The sequence below is a fragment of the Octodon degus genome, unplaced genomic scaffold, assembly GCF_000260255.1.
Source record: "Octodon degus isolate 3935 unplaced genomic scaffold, OctDeg1.0 scaffold00106, whole genome shotgun sequence".
Lineage (NCBI taxonomy): Eukaryota > Metazoa > Chordata > Mammalia > Rodentia > Octodontidae > Octodon > Octodon degus.
The window spans coordinates 1,937,966-1,956,630 of record NW_004524682.1 but is presented as its reverse complement, the minus strand read 5'-3'; the positions used below and the strand labels follow the sequence as shown (position 1 = coordinate 1,956,630).

The 18,665-nt window shown below is 36.5% G+C and overlaps 1 protein-coding gene across 1 annotated transcript in view; it reads left to right on the top strand.

The window, feature by feature from the left end:
• Positions 1-18,665, top strand: part of Robo2 (roundabout guidance receptor 2) — a 644,932-nt gene that overhangs the window by 459,822 nt on the left and 166,445 nt on the right. The window contains exons 3-4 of the mRNA XM_023724123.1: positions 5,092-5,249; positions 7,910-8,030. Coding sequence (XP_023579891.1) covers positions 5,092-5,249; positions 7,910-8,030 — 279 coding nt within the window. The remainder of the gene's footprint in view (positions 1-5,091; positions 5,250-7,909; positions 8,031-18,665) is intronic.

Here is an 18,665-nt window from a genome sequence, read left to right as displayed (position 1 = left end):
GTGGTGCTGGGGGATTGAACCGCGGTCCCTGATGCTTTGCCAAGCTTGTTCTAAGTAGGTGCCTTAGACCACTGAGCCATCTCTCCAGCCCCGATGCTGATAGTTTTGATAGCCACAGATCTACTGTTTCCTTGCAAGCCTGTTTTCTGACCTTTTTGAATACTCTTATTTTAGAGCAAAGAATTAGTTCAAACAGGTGATTGTTCCTTACATCCCACCAACTCAAAAATGACATCTTAAAATTAAACCATTATGGTCTAGATTATATAATAAAAAAGACTGCAATATTCTTCTTGAAGATTTCATCAAGTTGTTCAACCAGTGAAGAGGACTTGGTCAATTTTCTAGTGCCCTTTAGGTCATAGTTCTTCTTGGGTAGGTTACTTAGTCCAATTTAGATGATGAGATTTCAGGTAAATGAGCCTGAAACTGACACTGAGGTATATTTTGATCAAAAATATCGGTATATGTTTTAGAGAAAAAAATAAGCCAATTTAAGGGAAAAGTGAGGAGCTGGGGATATTTTCAGGAAAAAGGACATTGTGAACCCAGTGATAATCGCTTCTTGCTGCACAGGCCTAAAGTGTAAGCATGGCAAAAATATCTGTGATAAGCCTGGAGATACAAGCACTGACCCAATTCTAAAGAGAATTTGCAATCACATTAAGGACAGAATTGTTATCGTGAGAATCATCACATGTATGAGAAATGATTTGATCATATTTTTATTTTAACAAACTCATAATAGCTACAGTGAAGTCAAAGGAATGGCAAGATGCAAGAGTATTCTGAACTAAGGCAGTAGGGGCAATGGAATGGGATGCTATGTGTCAATATAGGATAGTGATTGTGCCTAGTTAGACACGCTGGTTTCAAAAATATAATAAATGAGGTTCAAATGATCTACTTCATGTCTGTGATTATGAAATTGGCTTCTACTGTGTATTTGACAAATTTTAGCCATTATTCTGGAAGAGTTATTTTTAAAAAAAAGATCAAAAGTATTTTCTTGGGTGCCTGCTTTACTAGCCCAAACAAACAAGCAAACACAATTCAGGAAACTTGGACATTCAATGACAGAGGACATTCGGATCAATTACAATTCTCATAAAAAGTGAGTACATAATGTCATGTGCAATCTATGTTTATGTATAATACTAGAATTTCTTTTTTATCCTTGTAGCTATCATGACTTACTGAAGTTTTATATTAATAAACTAAATATATACAAGATAAGCATACACATGGGACTCAAATTGAATTTTCTCTTAAAAATTTGGAAGTGGCTGTGTTAAAAGCTTATACAGCTCTTACATCCACACACGTGCATATATTCGTACACACATTCTGCCTGCTAGGAGTCTTGTAATCAGTGTTCTCTTAGTTGTGTTTGGTTTTCAACTGCTGCAAGTCATGCTTGCCATTATAATTCATTTTTAGATTACCTTTCTCACAGCCAATTTAGTTTGTTTAAGATGGTTTTCTTTGTGCAATGGTGTGCATGAATACTTTTATCAATAATGTGTTTAGGCTTTACATTTTTAATAACTTCACTAGGATGCCTTGTATACCACGGTTCAGAAATTTCTCAGAAGGTTTTTTTTTTTTTTTTTGGCTGGCTCAGGCTCCCTTAAGGTGGGCCTGATGCAGCATGTAGAGCTGAGGACCAAATCGCAGTCCCCTGCGCCTGACTAGGTTTGCCCCAGCAGGCACTTTAAACAACTAAGCTAACTCGCAAGGCCCCTAGTTCAGAAATTTCTGAAATCACTGTTCTATCTTTCAGAAGCCTATTTCTTGTGCAGTTCACCTCATTGTTTATTGCTCATTTATTTTAATAAAATAAGAGTCCAATTTCTGAGTAATCATTTGCTCCAACTGAAGATAAAATCCTAGAAAACTAATGATTTAGTACAGATGGGAGAGGATTTGGGAGTAAAAGACTGTGGGATTTTGATGAACATGAAACAAAGACTTAAGAGCTAAACATTTCCTCTTCGCTTTATGAAAATTGTCACAGAACTCAGTGGCAATTTGGGTCCTACACAGCCGTTGGAGTGATGACCTGTTTCATGCTGGGGTCAGCAGGAAGCTGTCCCAAATCTGTGGCACAGGGCTTCTCCATCCAGAAACATGGCATCTTTTGAGATGCCAGGTGAAGGACTTGAGAAGAGAGACAGAAAGACCTTAAAGAATGAAAATCACATTATTTTATAAACTAAGCCCAGAAGTAATATTTTGTCATATTATTTTCTCCTGAAAGTTCTAATTTGAGGAGCGTAGAAACATATTTTACCCCAGGATTTGGTTTAAATGAAACAGTCACTAAAAACAAATGAATTATCTGAGCTACACACAAACCCTAAAAGGCATATTCTAAGGTGCAGAGAGTGCAGTACCAATTATACCATTATCTCACCCTACTCTTTGAGTGAACAGTCTGAAAGCCTAAAATTATAGTTGATGTTAGATTTCTTGGCTGTGTGTGCAAATTGGAGTCATTTGAGCTTTTTTAGTGAATGCATAAACACGTGTTATATTGTTCAAGGGTAGGAGTCCTTCGAGTTTGTTAGGATATTTTTCATCTTTTTGTTCCTCCTTTAAAGGTCCTTTTCCTTCCTTTTAATTTGGATCATTGCAGATCAGTGTAACAGTTCATCTCTGAATGATTTGCAGTGGGCCTAAGTACCATTTGAGCTAAGAGTTTTTGGCATGTCATTTGTTAGGAGACCAATTCTGGACAAGGCCCTCACCGTGCCAGATGTGCCACTCTGGAACAGATTGAAGGTGTGCCAAAACACCATTTGTCGCCAGTACCGGATGTTGGGGGGGGGGGTTCATCACCCTGTTACCGTATTTTTGCACTTCTTAGCGTTGCATAAACAAGCAGCTGTTCTCTATTTAGAATATAAATTAGTCACCAGATTGCTCTCCCTGGAGACTGTAACTGCAGAAAGGAACCATAGCGTTAACCCTTCTGATCACTTGCACCACATTGAGCTGTCTACTTCCCTAAGCCAAGTCAGAAGCAAATCGGCATGCATGTAAATCTCACCTTCTTTACCAGTTAGACAAGGGGGATCAAAAATGTGCAGTTCACAGTGCTAAAGCTGAACACATTTTTCTTAGCACCAGGGGCAGGCAATTAATCAGTTTATAAGCTGAGAGGGAACAGTTTGTGCTGAGTTCTTTTTTACTGCTCCTTCAAAAGGAAACAAGGTTCTCTAATCTCACAAAGGCCGTGACTTCATTAAGATGGAAAACTATGTTCAAGGATGTGTTGGGAGAGGAAAGAAAAGAAAGCCCTAAAAGCCACTCAGTTGAATCTCTAGCGCTATTTTTAGGACAGAGAGTTTTATTTATTTGGAAAATGACAATTAACCTAGAGACTTTCACAACAAAGCAACAGTGCTGAAGTGGGTCTCATTAAGGACAGGAAAGGCGGTTGGTTTGACCTAATCCCCATTTGCATGAGATAATTTTCATAACAGGCAAGAGCAAGCTGCCTAATGCTGAATTCAGCCTGCAAGCATATATATGTATACACACAGTAATACATGCAGACATGTACCACTGGCCCAAACCACATAGACATACACACATACTCACTGTGTACTTGTGCATATGATAAAACATATGTGCATGTATGTACAGATGAGGGTAGGTTTGTTTTACCCTTCATGTGGTTCTCTTCTACAGGAATGTTAAATAAGGAAAAATGTTAGGAAAAATGAAGGCAGTACAGAATAGCAGATAGCTTGGGCCATCAAGATAGCTCAGGGATCAAAAGTGCCTGCTTAGATAAGCTTAGGCAACTATAGACACCATAGTTTGACCCCTGGGACCACCATATGCTCTGCCAGCCCTGCCCCCAGGGCAGGCTGAGCCAGCCACAGGGGGAAATAAAAGAATATCACATAGCAGGAAGATATAGTATATTTCCTGATCTCTACTTTTTTGAATATTCATCTTAAAATAGTCATAGCTGCTATCTGCCAAATAGCCCAACCTTTCAGCACTCTGATAGGGCCAAGATGCTTCTCCAGGCTTTTCAGTTTGCCAACAGCAGAGAAACAAACGCTGATAGATAGGTGACATTTGGAGAGCTAGGCATGCCAGATTTTTGGAGGTTACCAAGGAGGTCCAACCTGCTGTTCTCCTTAATGAAAAGAGGGGAAATTTAGACTGGCAAAAGTGCTATGAGGAATATCTCTGCTCTGAATGTCACATTGCCCAGATGTCACCTGGCAGGTGGAGCAATAGAGAGAATGAAAATGTAGCCCTGTGTATGGGGGTGCTAGTGTGTTGCAAGGTTGAACAATGAGTTTGTTTTCTGAAGTGCAATGAAAACAGTGTAACTCCTGCTTAGGTTCATATTGTAAGGCTGTTCTCTGTCAGCTCTCACTGCACTCCCCCCCAGAGACTGAAAGGAATAGATGCCCACAAACCTCTGTGCATACTTGCTTCAGGTTTTAGTATAGCTTTAACATTTATTTGAATGCATTTAAGCACATACCTGTATGTGTGTCCTTTACAGATCATGGTATTATAGTATATAAATTGTTTTGTAACTTTTTTTTTAATTTTAGGGAAGGGTCTATAGGGTGTTCAGGGTCTCACTACTAGATCAGACTCAGTGATCTGCCTGTTTACAGCCTCCCAAGTGCTGGGATTACAGGTGTGTGCCACCTCGCCAAATCTCAATTGCCTTCTCAGTGTGCCTGAGGGCAGCCCCCAGTCCCTGTGCCTGCTTGTAGGTGCCTTAATCCACTGAGCTATTTGGCTGGCCCTTGTAACTTATTTTTAATTAAATCTCCAACTATATCATAACTATTTGTTATCTATTTGTCCTGAGACTCATCACAGTATTAAAATTGTATTTTTGAGCCAAAGTTCATGACCATATAATCACCCATTCTCCTATTACTAAGCTTGAATGCTGGCTCTAAAATACCTTAAGATGCGAATGGTATGACCTCAGTAAATATTCAAGCAACATTTTACTAGAACAAGTAAAACTTGAAGCTACCTGCTTCAAGAAAACACTGGAGTACTGAATTGAGTTTTCTTCTATTTTAATCTTTTTTCCTTCAGTGTTACGAGATGACTTCCGGCAAAACCCCACTGATGTGGTCGTGGCAGCTGGAGAGCCTGCGATCTTGGAGTGCCAGCCCCCCCGGGGTCACCCCGAGCCCACCATCTACTGGAAGAAAGACAAAGTTCGCATCGATGACAAGGAAGAAAGAATAAGTGTAAGTTCGTCTGCCCTGGAAATCTAGGAGTTTGAATTCCATATCTAGATATGAATATATTTTATTCCGTAATTTGTTGTGAATAAAATTATATTTAGGGAGGGTTATTATTTAAAGTGCTTGGAAAGGACTTTAAAAAACTGTCTTTGAGTAATTTACCTTAAAAATAACATATTCAGTATGCTAAGTATTGTTATTCTGCTGGTATTTGATTATGAAATTTTGTTTTCCCTTTTTTTTTACATAAAATTAAAAAGAAAAACTGGCGTAAGGCTTCAAAGACTAGTTATACAAATAAGGTGTGTGTTGTGTACTGAGAATTATAGCACCTGAATATGTAAACATACCTTGCAGGGTGACATTGATGCTTCACTTTTTTAAAGTCCTTGAAGGCCTCCTTACAAATGTCAAAGCAAAAATGATATCCATGAGCTAGAGTAACTGCATCTCATTTTGCACCATTTTCAAAATTACAAGAGGAAATTATTTGAGGTGATGAACATCTCACTTATTCTTGTTGTTCCAATAAAATAATATGGGAAAATTTGCATACATCAATTTTAAAGTAAATTTAAAAGAAGTGAAATATCTATAAAACTGACTGCTTCTGCAGTTTAGTTCAAGTAGAAACACATTTTTCCCGAAATAAAGCTGAAGATCAAGTTTATCAATTGATTTAAGATTGAAAAGAAGACACCAGAAAGTGACAATGAATTAGAGCAAGGGAATAGCATGTAATCATTTTATTTAGTAGCAGATGCACTTAATGTTTGCTTGTGAAATGTATCTGCAAGCCCCTACCCACTCAAGCAAAATATATCTTCTGATGTTTGGCAGTAAAATTTTTAGAGTCAGTAATAGAACTGAAAATGAATTTTTTTCTTTTGTGTCAAATAATTGTGTATTTGACTGAGCAAATGCCATATTCCAATGAAAAGTTCATCTACTTTGAGTCTTATCGTTGAAAATGCATTTATTAAAGTGACGATGCGTCTCATGCTCACATCTAGATTAAAGTGTAGCACAGAACTGGTAGGTCATGTGTGTAATCGCAGCATGTACATACATGTACCTCCTTTGGCGTTTACTGTTAACACTGTGAGGATCTATATTCCCCAAGCCAGTCCGGTTCTTAAGGCTCCAGGTTTGGCTATCAAAACTTTGGAAATGTGTTATTTGGCTTTTGCTCTGTAACAAACCATCCCAACGTCACATGGTTTATGGAACAATTTAATTGAGGGCATTATTGCATAGGAAAGCTGATGGTTCTTTCCTGATCAGCTTGTTTGCTGTCCACTATCTTCTCATCCACCATGGCTTGTTCAAAAGTACACTCGCGGCTGAATGATCTAGCATGACCCTACTCCCATTTGTCAGTGACCTGGCGCATAGGTAGATAGCTCCGTCTTTCAGTCCACTGTTTTTCACTTTTCAGTAGAGTAGTTCAGGCTGGCCTTGTTGTCTCAGAGTCCAGCTGCAACAAGTGAAGGCACATTCATATGTGTACACATTTTCATTTGCCAGCAAAGCATTTCTTTATAGGCAAAATATTTACTTGGTCAAATTAAGTCATACTGTCAAGCTCAATTTCAAATTAGTTGATGATCATTTTTAGAAATTACCATTATAGCATAGTTTCAATGAGGATATATTGATAGTCTTTTCTTCTCAGATAAAAAACAACTGAAAATCTTTTTCTATCATATGGCAGATTTCAAACTAAGTTTTTCATTTATCTCTGCTAAGAACAAGCCTCCATGAGATTTGCTTACATATGAAATTTTTTAAAAAATGGAGCCAGTATGTTCTTATCTCATGCATCAGTAACAATGCTCAATCACTCTAAAGTTAAAAATGCTACATTAGATTAATTTAAAATCCTAGAAGAAAACAATGAGCCATTATTTATTCACCATTAAAATAGTTCTAATTTGATATTACTTTTAGCAGACTTTTTTTGTTATTGTCTTTGTTCATTTACTCAACAAATGCTTCTCATTGAAATATTTATTTAGAGAACACTTGTTAATGTCTATACTTTGTATCAATTCATACTGGTTTCTATAATCAAAATGAGTATGTTATATAATCGCATTGGTTTTTATCCAACCTGTCCTCCCAGCAAAAATTATTTCTTAATTATAATTGAGATAAAACAAGAATAATTAGCACTATCAATTGAAATGCAAGGCTTATAAAGTCAAGGATTTTTGCTATTTGGCTTGCTACCAAGTGCTGAATGCTTCATATATTGCCTGACCCTAATAAATGCTCAATAAATACTTGGTGATTCCACTTAAAGTGGTTTGTGCTGTACTATCCAATGCAAATATGTGCTATAACTGTCTGATAACAAATGAAAATAGCAATTCCTTCAAAAGCATCTCAGCATGAAGACAAACCATGAGGTTCAATCAAAACTGTACTGTGATTCAAAATAGGACCGGGCCAGGCAATCATTCCACAATACAGAGACTGATGTTGAGGTTGAATCCATAAAGTAAATCACTCTTGCAATAGCAAGCATGACTTGTATCTTAGCTACAGCTGCTGTCTTTTGCAAAGGAAATATGTTTAAGTACTCAGAATTATTACTCATTGGCTCTTGTTTCTCTTCCTGCTTCTTTCTCTTTTCTTGACTTTTTGTTTAATCTGAATAGATTCGTGGAGGGAAACTGATGATCTCCAATACAAGGAAGAGCGATGCTGGGATGTACACCTGTGTCGGCGCCAACATGGTGGGAGAGAGGGACAGTGACCCAGCGGAGCTGACTGTCTTTGGTAAAACTCCCTTTGGAATTATACCTGGCCGTACTTGCTGTTTGCTGTCCACCTTTCCTCTGTGTTGAGATATTTTTAGCACTATAACCAGACCACATATGAACGATTGTTCATTATTTGTGATAATCCGTCAACCACTAGCATTGTCCAGTTTGTGTAGTTGGTTTGTGTGATGAAAAAGGGACACGAAGAAAATGATACAAAATGTTAGTTCACTAACTTGTCAGAGCAAAAATAGCTCACTTTATATCAAAATGTAGACACTTGCAGTTCTCAAGTTCTGTTTCAAGTGTTATCCCCATCACATGTATGTTACTTGGTCCACCTCTAGCCATTTATCATAAATATCTGCTCACACACACACACACACACACACATAAATATATGTGCATAAAATCATACCTTAATAGAAGTTTCTGTGGTGGCAGATATGGTGTAAATTCCAAGAAAGGATTGTGATTTATAAGTGACTTTTCTATGCCAGAAGAATAGCCCCCTGATTCTATGCATGACGTGACTCCACTCCTGTTTCTGATCATTACTCTAGGACACGAATGAGTATAGCCTAGAAGTCCTGCACAGGTCCCTGAAGAAATGTATGTTCTCGTTTAGAGGGAGCCCATGGCAAGCGCCTTCAAGGAAAGAGGCCTATTGTGATTTCTATTATATTTCAAGAGCTCAGGTTGCACATTATGAATATGTACCAGAGCATGGGCTTCTCTTTCCAATCACTTTGAGTACTGTGTAATCTCTGATAATACTCCCTGTGGATACTAAGCAGCTTGAAGTCCCAAATGACAAAGCGAGGAGAAATCCCATAATTCATTAAAAGAATTGAATAGGAAAAATAAAATTGTTCTAAGTGTGCATGCAAATTTCTGTCCCAGAGAGCTCAGACAAGTAGCAGTTTTCCTCTAAATTTTATACAGTTGCTTCTTCATAGATTCACAATGTGCTTTATCCTCTAATGAATAAAATACAGTTTTGCTGAGTAAAATAGGAAATCAGTGGTCACTGAACATTGGCAGTGAAAGCCCACAAGGAAATCTCTTCTATTTAAAGAAACACTCATTGCTACTTTTCTGTAACTGCCACCAGCTTTGGACTGGAAAAATACTGTACTGTACTGCTTTGGAAGGAAATTGAAAGGTTTTAAGTCATTACCCAAGCAATTAGACTTACCAGTAATGTGTCTTGATTATGAAATATTTACCGCGCTATCCCTGCTGAGAACAGCAGGAGACCCCTAAACGTGGTTGCATTCCATGGTCTACCTCCATGTCAAGAGTTATGGGGCAACTTCTGAATTATTTTGATCGTAGCTATCAACCGAAGAGATAGAGTTTGTCTAGGGGCAGTTCCTCTGGACAAATTGATTTAGGAAGCGGAGAAATGTTTATTGGTGTGAACTGCTCAGAACTGACCTGAGCTATTACAAGTTGAGCAAAAATATTAAAAGAAAAACTAAAATTCTATTATTGATGAGAAAGCAGCATTCAAACTCAGAAGAAATATACAAATAAGGAACAGACGGAATGTGACAAATAATGTGTGGGAGAAATTATTTATTTCTCTTGACTGTCAGTTCAAAATAAGACGTAAACAGTGTGCTTTTCAAGTTGAGACCTTCTTTGTTTCTTTTAGTTGTTCTTGCCTCCAGGACATGTTTTCTAATAAAACTCTTCAGAGTTCACCACTGTTAAATATTATCACTTCTTGCCTAATATGTAAAAACCTGGTTGCATTCCATGCTCTACCTCCATTTTCTTTTCCTGTAATAATCCCACTGACTACCACATCCATGGTTATGGTTAACACTAGAGGGTTCTGAATGCCCTTTGCTAATCAATTGTAACATATATCATACATAAAAAGCCACCAGCGACATTGAACTCAAGAAATTTAATTGCTTTATAACTTGCAAGACACAGAAAGGAATACATTTTATTTTTCTTATGCCATAATCATCTACATTCTGACACACACTATATGAAAAAAAATTCTCCTTTCTTTACATATTTTGTTTCTGTAGTAAATATGCTTGGATTAGAAGTATTCTAGTTCAAAGTTTTCACTTACATTGCTAAACTTGTTCTCTTTTGACAAGATATGATGAATATGAACTAATTTTAAAACAGTTCCTGCATCATACTCCATGATTGTCTGTTTTCCTGGTTCTTCTGTGATAGTTTCTTCCCATGGCCATTCTTGTGAAATGGCTACTGTCAAATATAAGGATTAATACACATTATCATGGTTTAAATGGGAGTAGAATTTATGGTACAGTATATACATGCAAGAAGAACATCCCTTGCCGCTTATACACGTGAAGTCCTAAGGATCCCAGAGTGAATGAAACTAGAGCTGATGTTCTGAAAACCATTGATTTTTAAAATATGGTTTGATTTCAAATGTTTGTTATGCATAATCTAAGTGTTTTTAATAATCCAAAATAATATGTATATATTTCCTAATAATTTTAAATCTTTATTAGAGTAACACATAAAGTCAGATTTTATGTTTCAAAATTCTAATATATAACATCAGTATTATAAAGCACAACAAAATACAAAGGTGTCATGTATCATGGTTTTCCAGTGCACACACGCATACACACCCCCTTATCATTGAACGTATTTAAAAAGTCTCTTTATCTTTCACTTTTAGCATTTATTCCTGTATTTCTGCATAGCATTTATTCTTCCATTTATTGATATTATATTTTTTATTTTATATTTCGGAAGATAATTATCTTGCCCACTTCCCCAAACCAAAATGTATCTCCTTTTGACTTCCTTTCTTATTTTGAGTTTAGTCCCCCACCCATACTATTTCTAGCAAACTCACTTTAAAAACATTGGTCATGTTATTAATGTTCAGTAAAGTGTTATAAGTGTAAATATTATCAATCATGCACTGAGTTTTATAATATTATATTGAAGCTTTATTTGGATGCTAAATTGGTTCTTCTATGAATTTATAACCTATTTTTTGATACAGCTATGTTTTGCCATACCTGTTAGAAATTCTTGAAAATCTTTTAAATTCTTATTTCACTCAGTGATTAAATGCTCTTCCTTACAATGGCTTTCTAGACTCTCAGATTTTCTACTGGATCTAGTCGGGTTTTACATTAACTCTGCCCCAGAAATTTCCTCTTGGGTTTTTCTTTCTTCTTTTTAAGGCTTGACCCCCTATGTCCTGCATCCTATATTTGATTCTTTATTTAGAAATGTTTCTGTCTTGCTTTCTGCCTGACTGGAACTGGAAGCAGATTCCAAACCAAAATGTCAAAAAAAAAACAAAAAAAAAAACCCTGCCATTTGGGGGACTGCCCCTTAGCTCAGTTCTTTAAGTGGCTGCTTCAACAAAGCAATCAGGCTCAGGTTGCTGTGGTTCGATCCCCACAACTCAAGCCACCAAAACCTGCCCTGAAGGCGTTCGGAGCTAAAAAAAAAAAATCAAAATATCTTGACTCTAACCTCTTCTTAAGCTGTAAAATTGTAGTTTAAAATAAATTTGTTCAACGTATTCAAATTACTTTCCCAATATCATTTATTTTCTTCGTTGCTTTTGAGAAGTCCACTGTGATTCTGATTAGTGTAGATCTGTATCCTTGTATGTAATCAGATTTTGTTTTGCTCTGTCCAAACTGTCAGTACTGTCTCTTTGCTTGAATTTTCTGAAAGGTTTTGGTTTGACATTCTTTTCTTTCCCTACATACACAAGGAGAACAATCTCAGTGTCTGAAAACTATATAAGAAAAAAAACTCTGTGGATTTTCTTCACTATTCTTTTATTCCACTTCTCAGTCAAATATATAGTTATTAGTTAAATGTTAAACCTTTTAAGCCTTTCTCTTTTCTAACTTTTCCTATGGACAGCATCCTATTCTTTTTTCATATGTTTCTATCTTCTCTAATTGAACAGTTTTAAAACCCTGTTAAGTTAATTTTTGTGCTGTATCCCTTTCTGCATTTCCATGGTTGCTTTCTGCCTGCATTCTACTGCCTGAATTGTTCTGTTTTTTACACTCAAAAGACTTCTGTAAGTAGCAAAGTACAGTTGTTCCTTCATATTTAATTTCTGGTCACCAGAAGATTCTTACGACTGTGCCATCCAAAGGAATTCAGTGTAGGAGGTCCAGATTTGCAAGTAGCCAGTTCAGTGAGGATGGGGCAGAGATTGGGACTGATGATACCAATGGATGAGAGATGACTGCAGTGATGGATGGAGAGGAGCTGAGACGGTCACAACTAAAACTTGAGAGAAAGTACCTCAGGCCAAGCCTTTAGAAATATCTCTAAGAAGATCCTGTGGTTTTCACGTAAGAATTCCAAAAATAAAACATTATTACAATATCAATATATTATTATTAGAAGTGCAGAATACTTTGAGTATATTTCTTACTCATCTACTATGTGCTAACCCTTGTTTAAATTCTTAAATATAGGATGTAATGAAATTCCTACTGAGGGCCTTTGCTTTCAAATGATTCTCATGCCGTGTTATGAACAGCAACATGAACTGGCCTCCACAATACACTGGGAGACATACCATTTCCTCTGAGAATATTTGCCTATGTCAGGCTTTCCTACCTGGAGTGATCACACCCAGATAAAGAAAATTCTTTATGAGAAGAAATTATCCATCAGGATTTATTTAAATGCATTTAGGTGACCTGAATCTGGTTATCTTGCCTTTTTTTTTTCTTTTTTGAAGGACAGAATAATCCTGTTCAGAAGCTAAAAGACCCATCTTGCCATCATGTACAGCCCAATAAATAAAGGACACCCTATTAGGCCAGATGTCTGGCTTCCTCATTCAGTAGAGCGCGGCAGAGTGAACTGGGGCAGTGGAAGCCATGACCAGCTTTGCGAGCAGTGGTTAGGTCTACTGTCCTCTCATTGCAGTTTTGTGATCACAGGACTTAAAGGAATCTACCTGTGTAATTATCACCATGATTCTTGTTTTATAATGTCAAACGAAGTTTATTTTAAAATTACTGAGGTCATTCTAGAAATAGCTGTATGGCCATTTTATAACCACTTTCAGTGACTGCATATGGTTGGAAAGAAAGACTTGCTAACTGAATATTTGTTTCCTTCATGTAAAATATAAAATGAACCTTGTGAGATACTATGCAAGCTCATTCCTGACGCAGTATTTTGAGTGAAGTTGACTATTTTGCTTTCTCAATATTACTGTCATAAAGAAAATAAGACTTTGCATTTGATGCGATCATGCCATGTATAAAGTTGGATTTTCCAGAATGCCAATTTGTAACTAAATTGACAGGACTACCTGAGAGCTATATTTTATGGGGCAACACACTGGCGGACAACACTATTGTCTCAAGAGAGTTTAACCTTATAAGTAAGTTACGCAGGTGATTCAAATCCATTTAATCTCACACAAAAAAAATGTTAATTACATTGGCAAAGGCAATTGCCACTGATCATTCCACAGTTATATAATTAGGGATCAGGCCATTCAGAGGGACTTTAATCTAATTGATAAGCAGTCAGCAAATAGCCCTCGAGATTTCACCCTCTGTTTTTCAATATGTGGTCAGATATAAGGTGATTCCATGGAAAACTCAGTGACCTCATTTTGACATGCCTTAAAATTAAATTTGCTTCTTGTTCAATAGTTCAAGATTTTCATACATATTTAATTGTGCAGAGCTTCATGGAGACAAACTATGAAAATTAATGAATATTGAATGTGATCACTTATCAATTCAATAGATTGTTCTATCATCAACTTACTTTCTAACCCTTGTAACTTTTCACACAAAAAAGAAATCTCAAGAGACTTCCTTGTAGGTTTCATAATTATGTCTGAAAGGGTTTTAGATTTGATTTGTGTTATGATAGCAATAACCACTACCAAAGCAAAGCATTTGTAATATGTATTTTCCAGTTGTATGACATCCTTAGTCTTTAATATTAATTTCCAATTAATAGAGCTTTTCTGGAAATAAAACTTGTTTAAGGGAACTGGTAAATAATCCTTACAAAAATTTTTCTTCAATTAAAAACTATTAGTGAAATCTGTAATTTTTAGCATTTGTCTTTTGTAGGCCATTAGGAAAGGTGCTGAGCTTAACTGACTCAATGCATTAACATAAAACAATTGGAATAATGGATACTATCATTTGGAGATTCTTACTAGAAATGTTATCATAGAAATTCTCAGGGCAATACTTTGAAATTTGTGAACAAGCAGCAGTATATCAATTGCATGTTGCATTTCTTTGTTGAAAGACCAAACCTAACTTTCTCCAGTTAAAATCCAACTTAAGGTACTATGGATATGTAGGGGAATTTTATCTCAACTATTCTTGGCATCTAATATTTCCGATAGAACTGAATTACATTTTATACCATGAGCCAACACCCGACTTCCAAATTTTTGTGGCATACTCTTCTGTGGTCGCCCAGTTGCTAAGCACCTGGACTCTGCTTGTGGGCAGAAGTCTGTGCTCCTACTGTGGTCATCAGGACAGCAGTGGGGGTCCTGTGTCTTGCTTCCTTTTTTTTTTTTTTTTTTTTTTTGCGGAACCGGGGATTGAACTCAGGCCCTTGCGCTTGCCAGGGAAGCGCTTATTCCACTGAGCCAACTCCCTGGCCCCTTGCTTCCTTTTGAAAGTATAAATCAGGTACTTTTTCATGCATCACAATACAGTACACTGGAGCTTCGAATGTACATGATAACCAAAAGCTTGTTAAGGATCTCTATTATTCTCTCAGAGAAGAGAGAACTTAATTTTGTAACATATGTAATGCAGATTTTGATTTTTAATGATGTGTCAGAGAAATATACAGAAAACTTCCCCTAAAAATATGTATGTATATCTTTGTGTGTATTGTAATGGAACTAGACTTATGTATCGCCTTTGTGGTTTATTTTATATTCAGTATAATGCCATAATCTATACTAAAAAAAGATAGCTTTCATATTCTCTTTTAATGTATTTAGTACAGGGTCTACAGGGTCCACAGCGTCTCACTACACAGATTGGACTCATAATGATCCTCCTGTTTTCAGCCTCCTGAGAGCTGGGGTTACAGGCATGCGCCACTACACCCAGCCTCAATCAATCACCATCTCAGCACACCCCAGAGGCAGCACCAGCACAGCAGGCCAGGAATTGAACCCTGTCTGCTACTCTCTGCCTAAGCAGGCTTTTTAGTCTGCTGAGCTGTCTGGCTGGCCCAGCTTTCCTATTCTGGTGACTGGGTGGCCCAGCTTTCCTATTCTGATGAATTAATAGATTTTCAATGTATGGATTGGCCATACATTTTAGGGTTTTATCTTAAAATCTCTTGATTTCCAATTTTATAAACATTGCAACCATGCTGTATATTTCTTATTTTTGTTGTGCTTATCAATCGTCAAGCCTATATCAGCCAATATATTGTTTTTTCTGTATTGCTCTGTAGAGCAGTATTTACATATAATGCTTCTCTTCTTTTCAATATTCACAATTTCTTTTTCTTATGATTACTAATGTTGGTGTATTTCTCTGACTTCTTTGTGCATGGCTTTATCATTTTACATTTTAAAATAATATTGGCACTTAATTTCTGGCAAAAATTCTTCATCACCCTTAAGAATTCTCTGTTGATTGCGTCTTTAGGATTTTAATCGAAAAGCTATAACTACAAATATTATTTTAGTTTTCCTCTTTCTGTTATATAAGCTCTGACCTTTGTCTTAAGTCACAATTAGCTTGACTTCAAAGAAGACAAAGGTGATGAACAATGAGGTTAGCTAAGCAGAAGCTAATTGTCCACAATCTAGCATTTTCCATACAGATACCACACACTCCCATTTGTACGGTCAATGTGCTCATGTATGCTAAATGGAAAGTTGGAAATCCTTCAAGACTTTCCTTTTACTCCCTGTACCTCTGATTGATCTCCCAGGTTTGAGTCTCTTTCAGGCCTCCCTTTTTCACATCCTCAGAATCAAAGTCAGTTTAAGCTGAAATAGGTTCTCACAAAAATTCTTGGAGACAATATATTGCTTTCTTCCTCTTCTCTTTCATCCTTCACGGATCTACCACCATGCTCATTCTCAGATGCTCATTAAAAACCTTACTCCTTTGCTTAGGATTCGTCCACATCTCTCAGTCACCTCGAGGGCAGAGGTCCCAATTCCTTACCTGGCTCAAGCCTTCTATGGTCTTCCTTCTCACTGCGCGGCAGGCTTCATCTCCCATAACTGCCCAATGACGCTGAGATGCTGGTAGTTTTTCACCCACCAAGCTTTGAACTGGTTTAGCAGAGGCTCTTATTCAATGTGCTGAATGCCCACAAGGATGAGAAGAGACGTCTCTAGCTCAGTCACCTACATGCAAGGTTATAGTACAGCATTTCTGTTAATGTGGTGATTAATCATTTTCAGTTTCAAAGTGGAATCAGTGGTGATTTAGTCTTTGAGCCAATTTGGAATGAGATACACTTTGGCCTTTATTTATTTATTTATTTATTTATTTATTTAAATTTAAGACAAGGGCTCTCTAAGTTTTCTAAGATGGTCTTAAATTTCAGATCCTCTTGCCTCAGCCTCCTGAGTGTTCTGATCATGTTATGCAGCACTCTGCTCACTGGCCTGAGTCTTTTAAACAGTGCATTACTATGGGCACTTAGATGAATGGGATGAATAGCCACAGCTAGCAGCACTGAAAATGCAATCTTATTGTTATGCTAATGACTTATTTGTACTGTAAGCATTGGTCACAACATGTATGGTGGATGTTTAATTTTTAAAATTACTTTAAAAGACATATTGCCATAAATTCTTCTAAAAATAATTGCCCTTGTTTGGAATCTTTATCCCATCATTGTTACCATTTTATGAAGCAGTTCTGAAAGTCTTTTTGAATTTTTTTGTTGAGGTATGTTCACAACAGCAGTGAATTCTGCTGCTAAATGCCATCCAGCAGCAGGGCAGCTCATGCAAATGTTACCCCGTGTCCTCCTTTACCTTCCTTCCTTATCAGATGTGACTCTGTGTGACTTCTGTCTTTTCCTAAAGTCAAGATGACCATAAAAGTAAATGTTTAGAATTCATTCAGGATATTGAGACAGATATGATACAGCATAACAAAAGACATGAAGAAGGATGGCCAGAATTGTCCAAATGTGACAGGTGAGATGGGATAGGTATATTTAAAATAGTGGAGATCATTTTTAGGGAGTTAATAAAAACATATTTTACTGTAACAATTTTGCCAACTTTAAGCAGTTGCCATATTTTTATCACATCTGACATGTTAACATTTGGACCACCCATAAGGATATAACAGTGTTATTGTCTCCTTATTGCCAGGAACAATAACTCAGTCTCACGTATGCTATTTTTACAATAGGTGTTTTCAGAACATAGTTTCTAGAGCTGGAAAGGAAAGTTGTGTATTATGTCATCACATAGGAACACTGTTCTATATTTTAAGTGAGTTATTTTGCTGCTCATTAATTCTGGTTACTCAAACTCATTAGAAGCATTCCTGCCTTTCTCTAGTTTTTATGGATGATTTTGTACATGCCAACCTGAAAATGCTTTCCATTATAAAGTCCTATTGCCTTGTTCTGTGTATGGCTTGGAGTTTTGGAATCTCTGAATACAGACACAGGATGTATGCCAGCCTGGGTTTTGAAGAAAGTTTTGAAATTTATCGTCTAGTTCTCTTTGGAGAAATTCAGTTGCCTCCTCTCCAAATTCCAAGAATGCTTGACTTTTAACTACAATATTTCTCTTGCAACTCACTCCTTTATTTCTTAGATATGGATCTTGATTTAGTTAATACAAGCATATAAGCCCAGCCTATGCTTTTAACGTGTTAGCTTAAGTGTTTTATTTTGTTCAAGATTACTTTCCGAATATGTGCTAGCTTTTGTACCATTGTAGTTATAATTCTAAACTCTAACATTTGTTTAGATGTTCTAAGCAGTTGAATGTGGCCAGATGGCCAGATAAATTGTGGCAACTCATCACGGATCCCGTCCTCCTTCCACTTGCCTGAGATCTCTTTCTCTTGAATAACTGGCAGTATTGGATTGCCTATGACGTGAAGACATGCGCTAATAAATTGTAAATGATAGAGTTTCCAACATCAGACCACTAACAGAAAGGGAAGAAACGGAATAATAGGACTGTTTAGGGATATACACATTGCTTTATCTTTTTCTTAGAAATGAAGAATCGTATGATTAGGAATTTATTTTCATCTCGTTTTGTTTAGAACAGTTCTAGAATACAATTTAATATTGTGTTAAGATCAGTAGGGGAGTGGACACAATTTATCTAGTCAGATAAGTTTAACAATGTAATAAAGTGCAGAATAATAATTCAATACTGAGGAAAAAGTAGTTAATAAAAGAAAAATAAAGAGCATCTCAAACACATAGAAGATCTTTAAAATTATGCATAATGGTAGTGATAATGAAAATATTTGTTTTAGAGAAAAATATAGGTTGACAACTTTCTGTATGTGGAGTGGGAAAAAATGGTCACACTGGGTCCTGGATAAGTAAGAACTTTAGTAGGAAATTTTAGATGACCTATGAAGAGTACAATTTGTTTCTATTAATGAAATGTTAATCTGTACTTTCTTTGTAATGT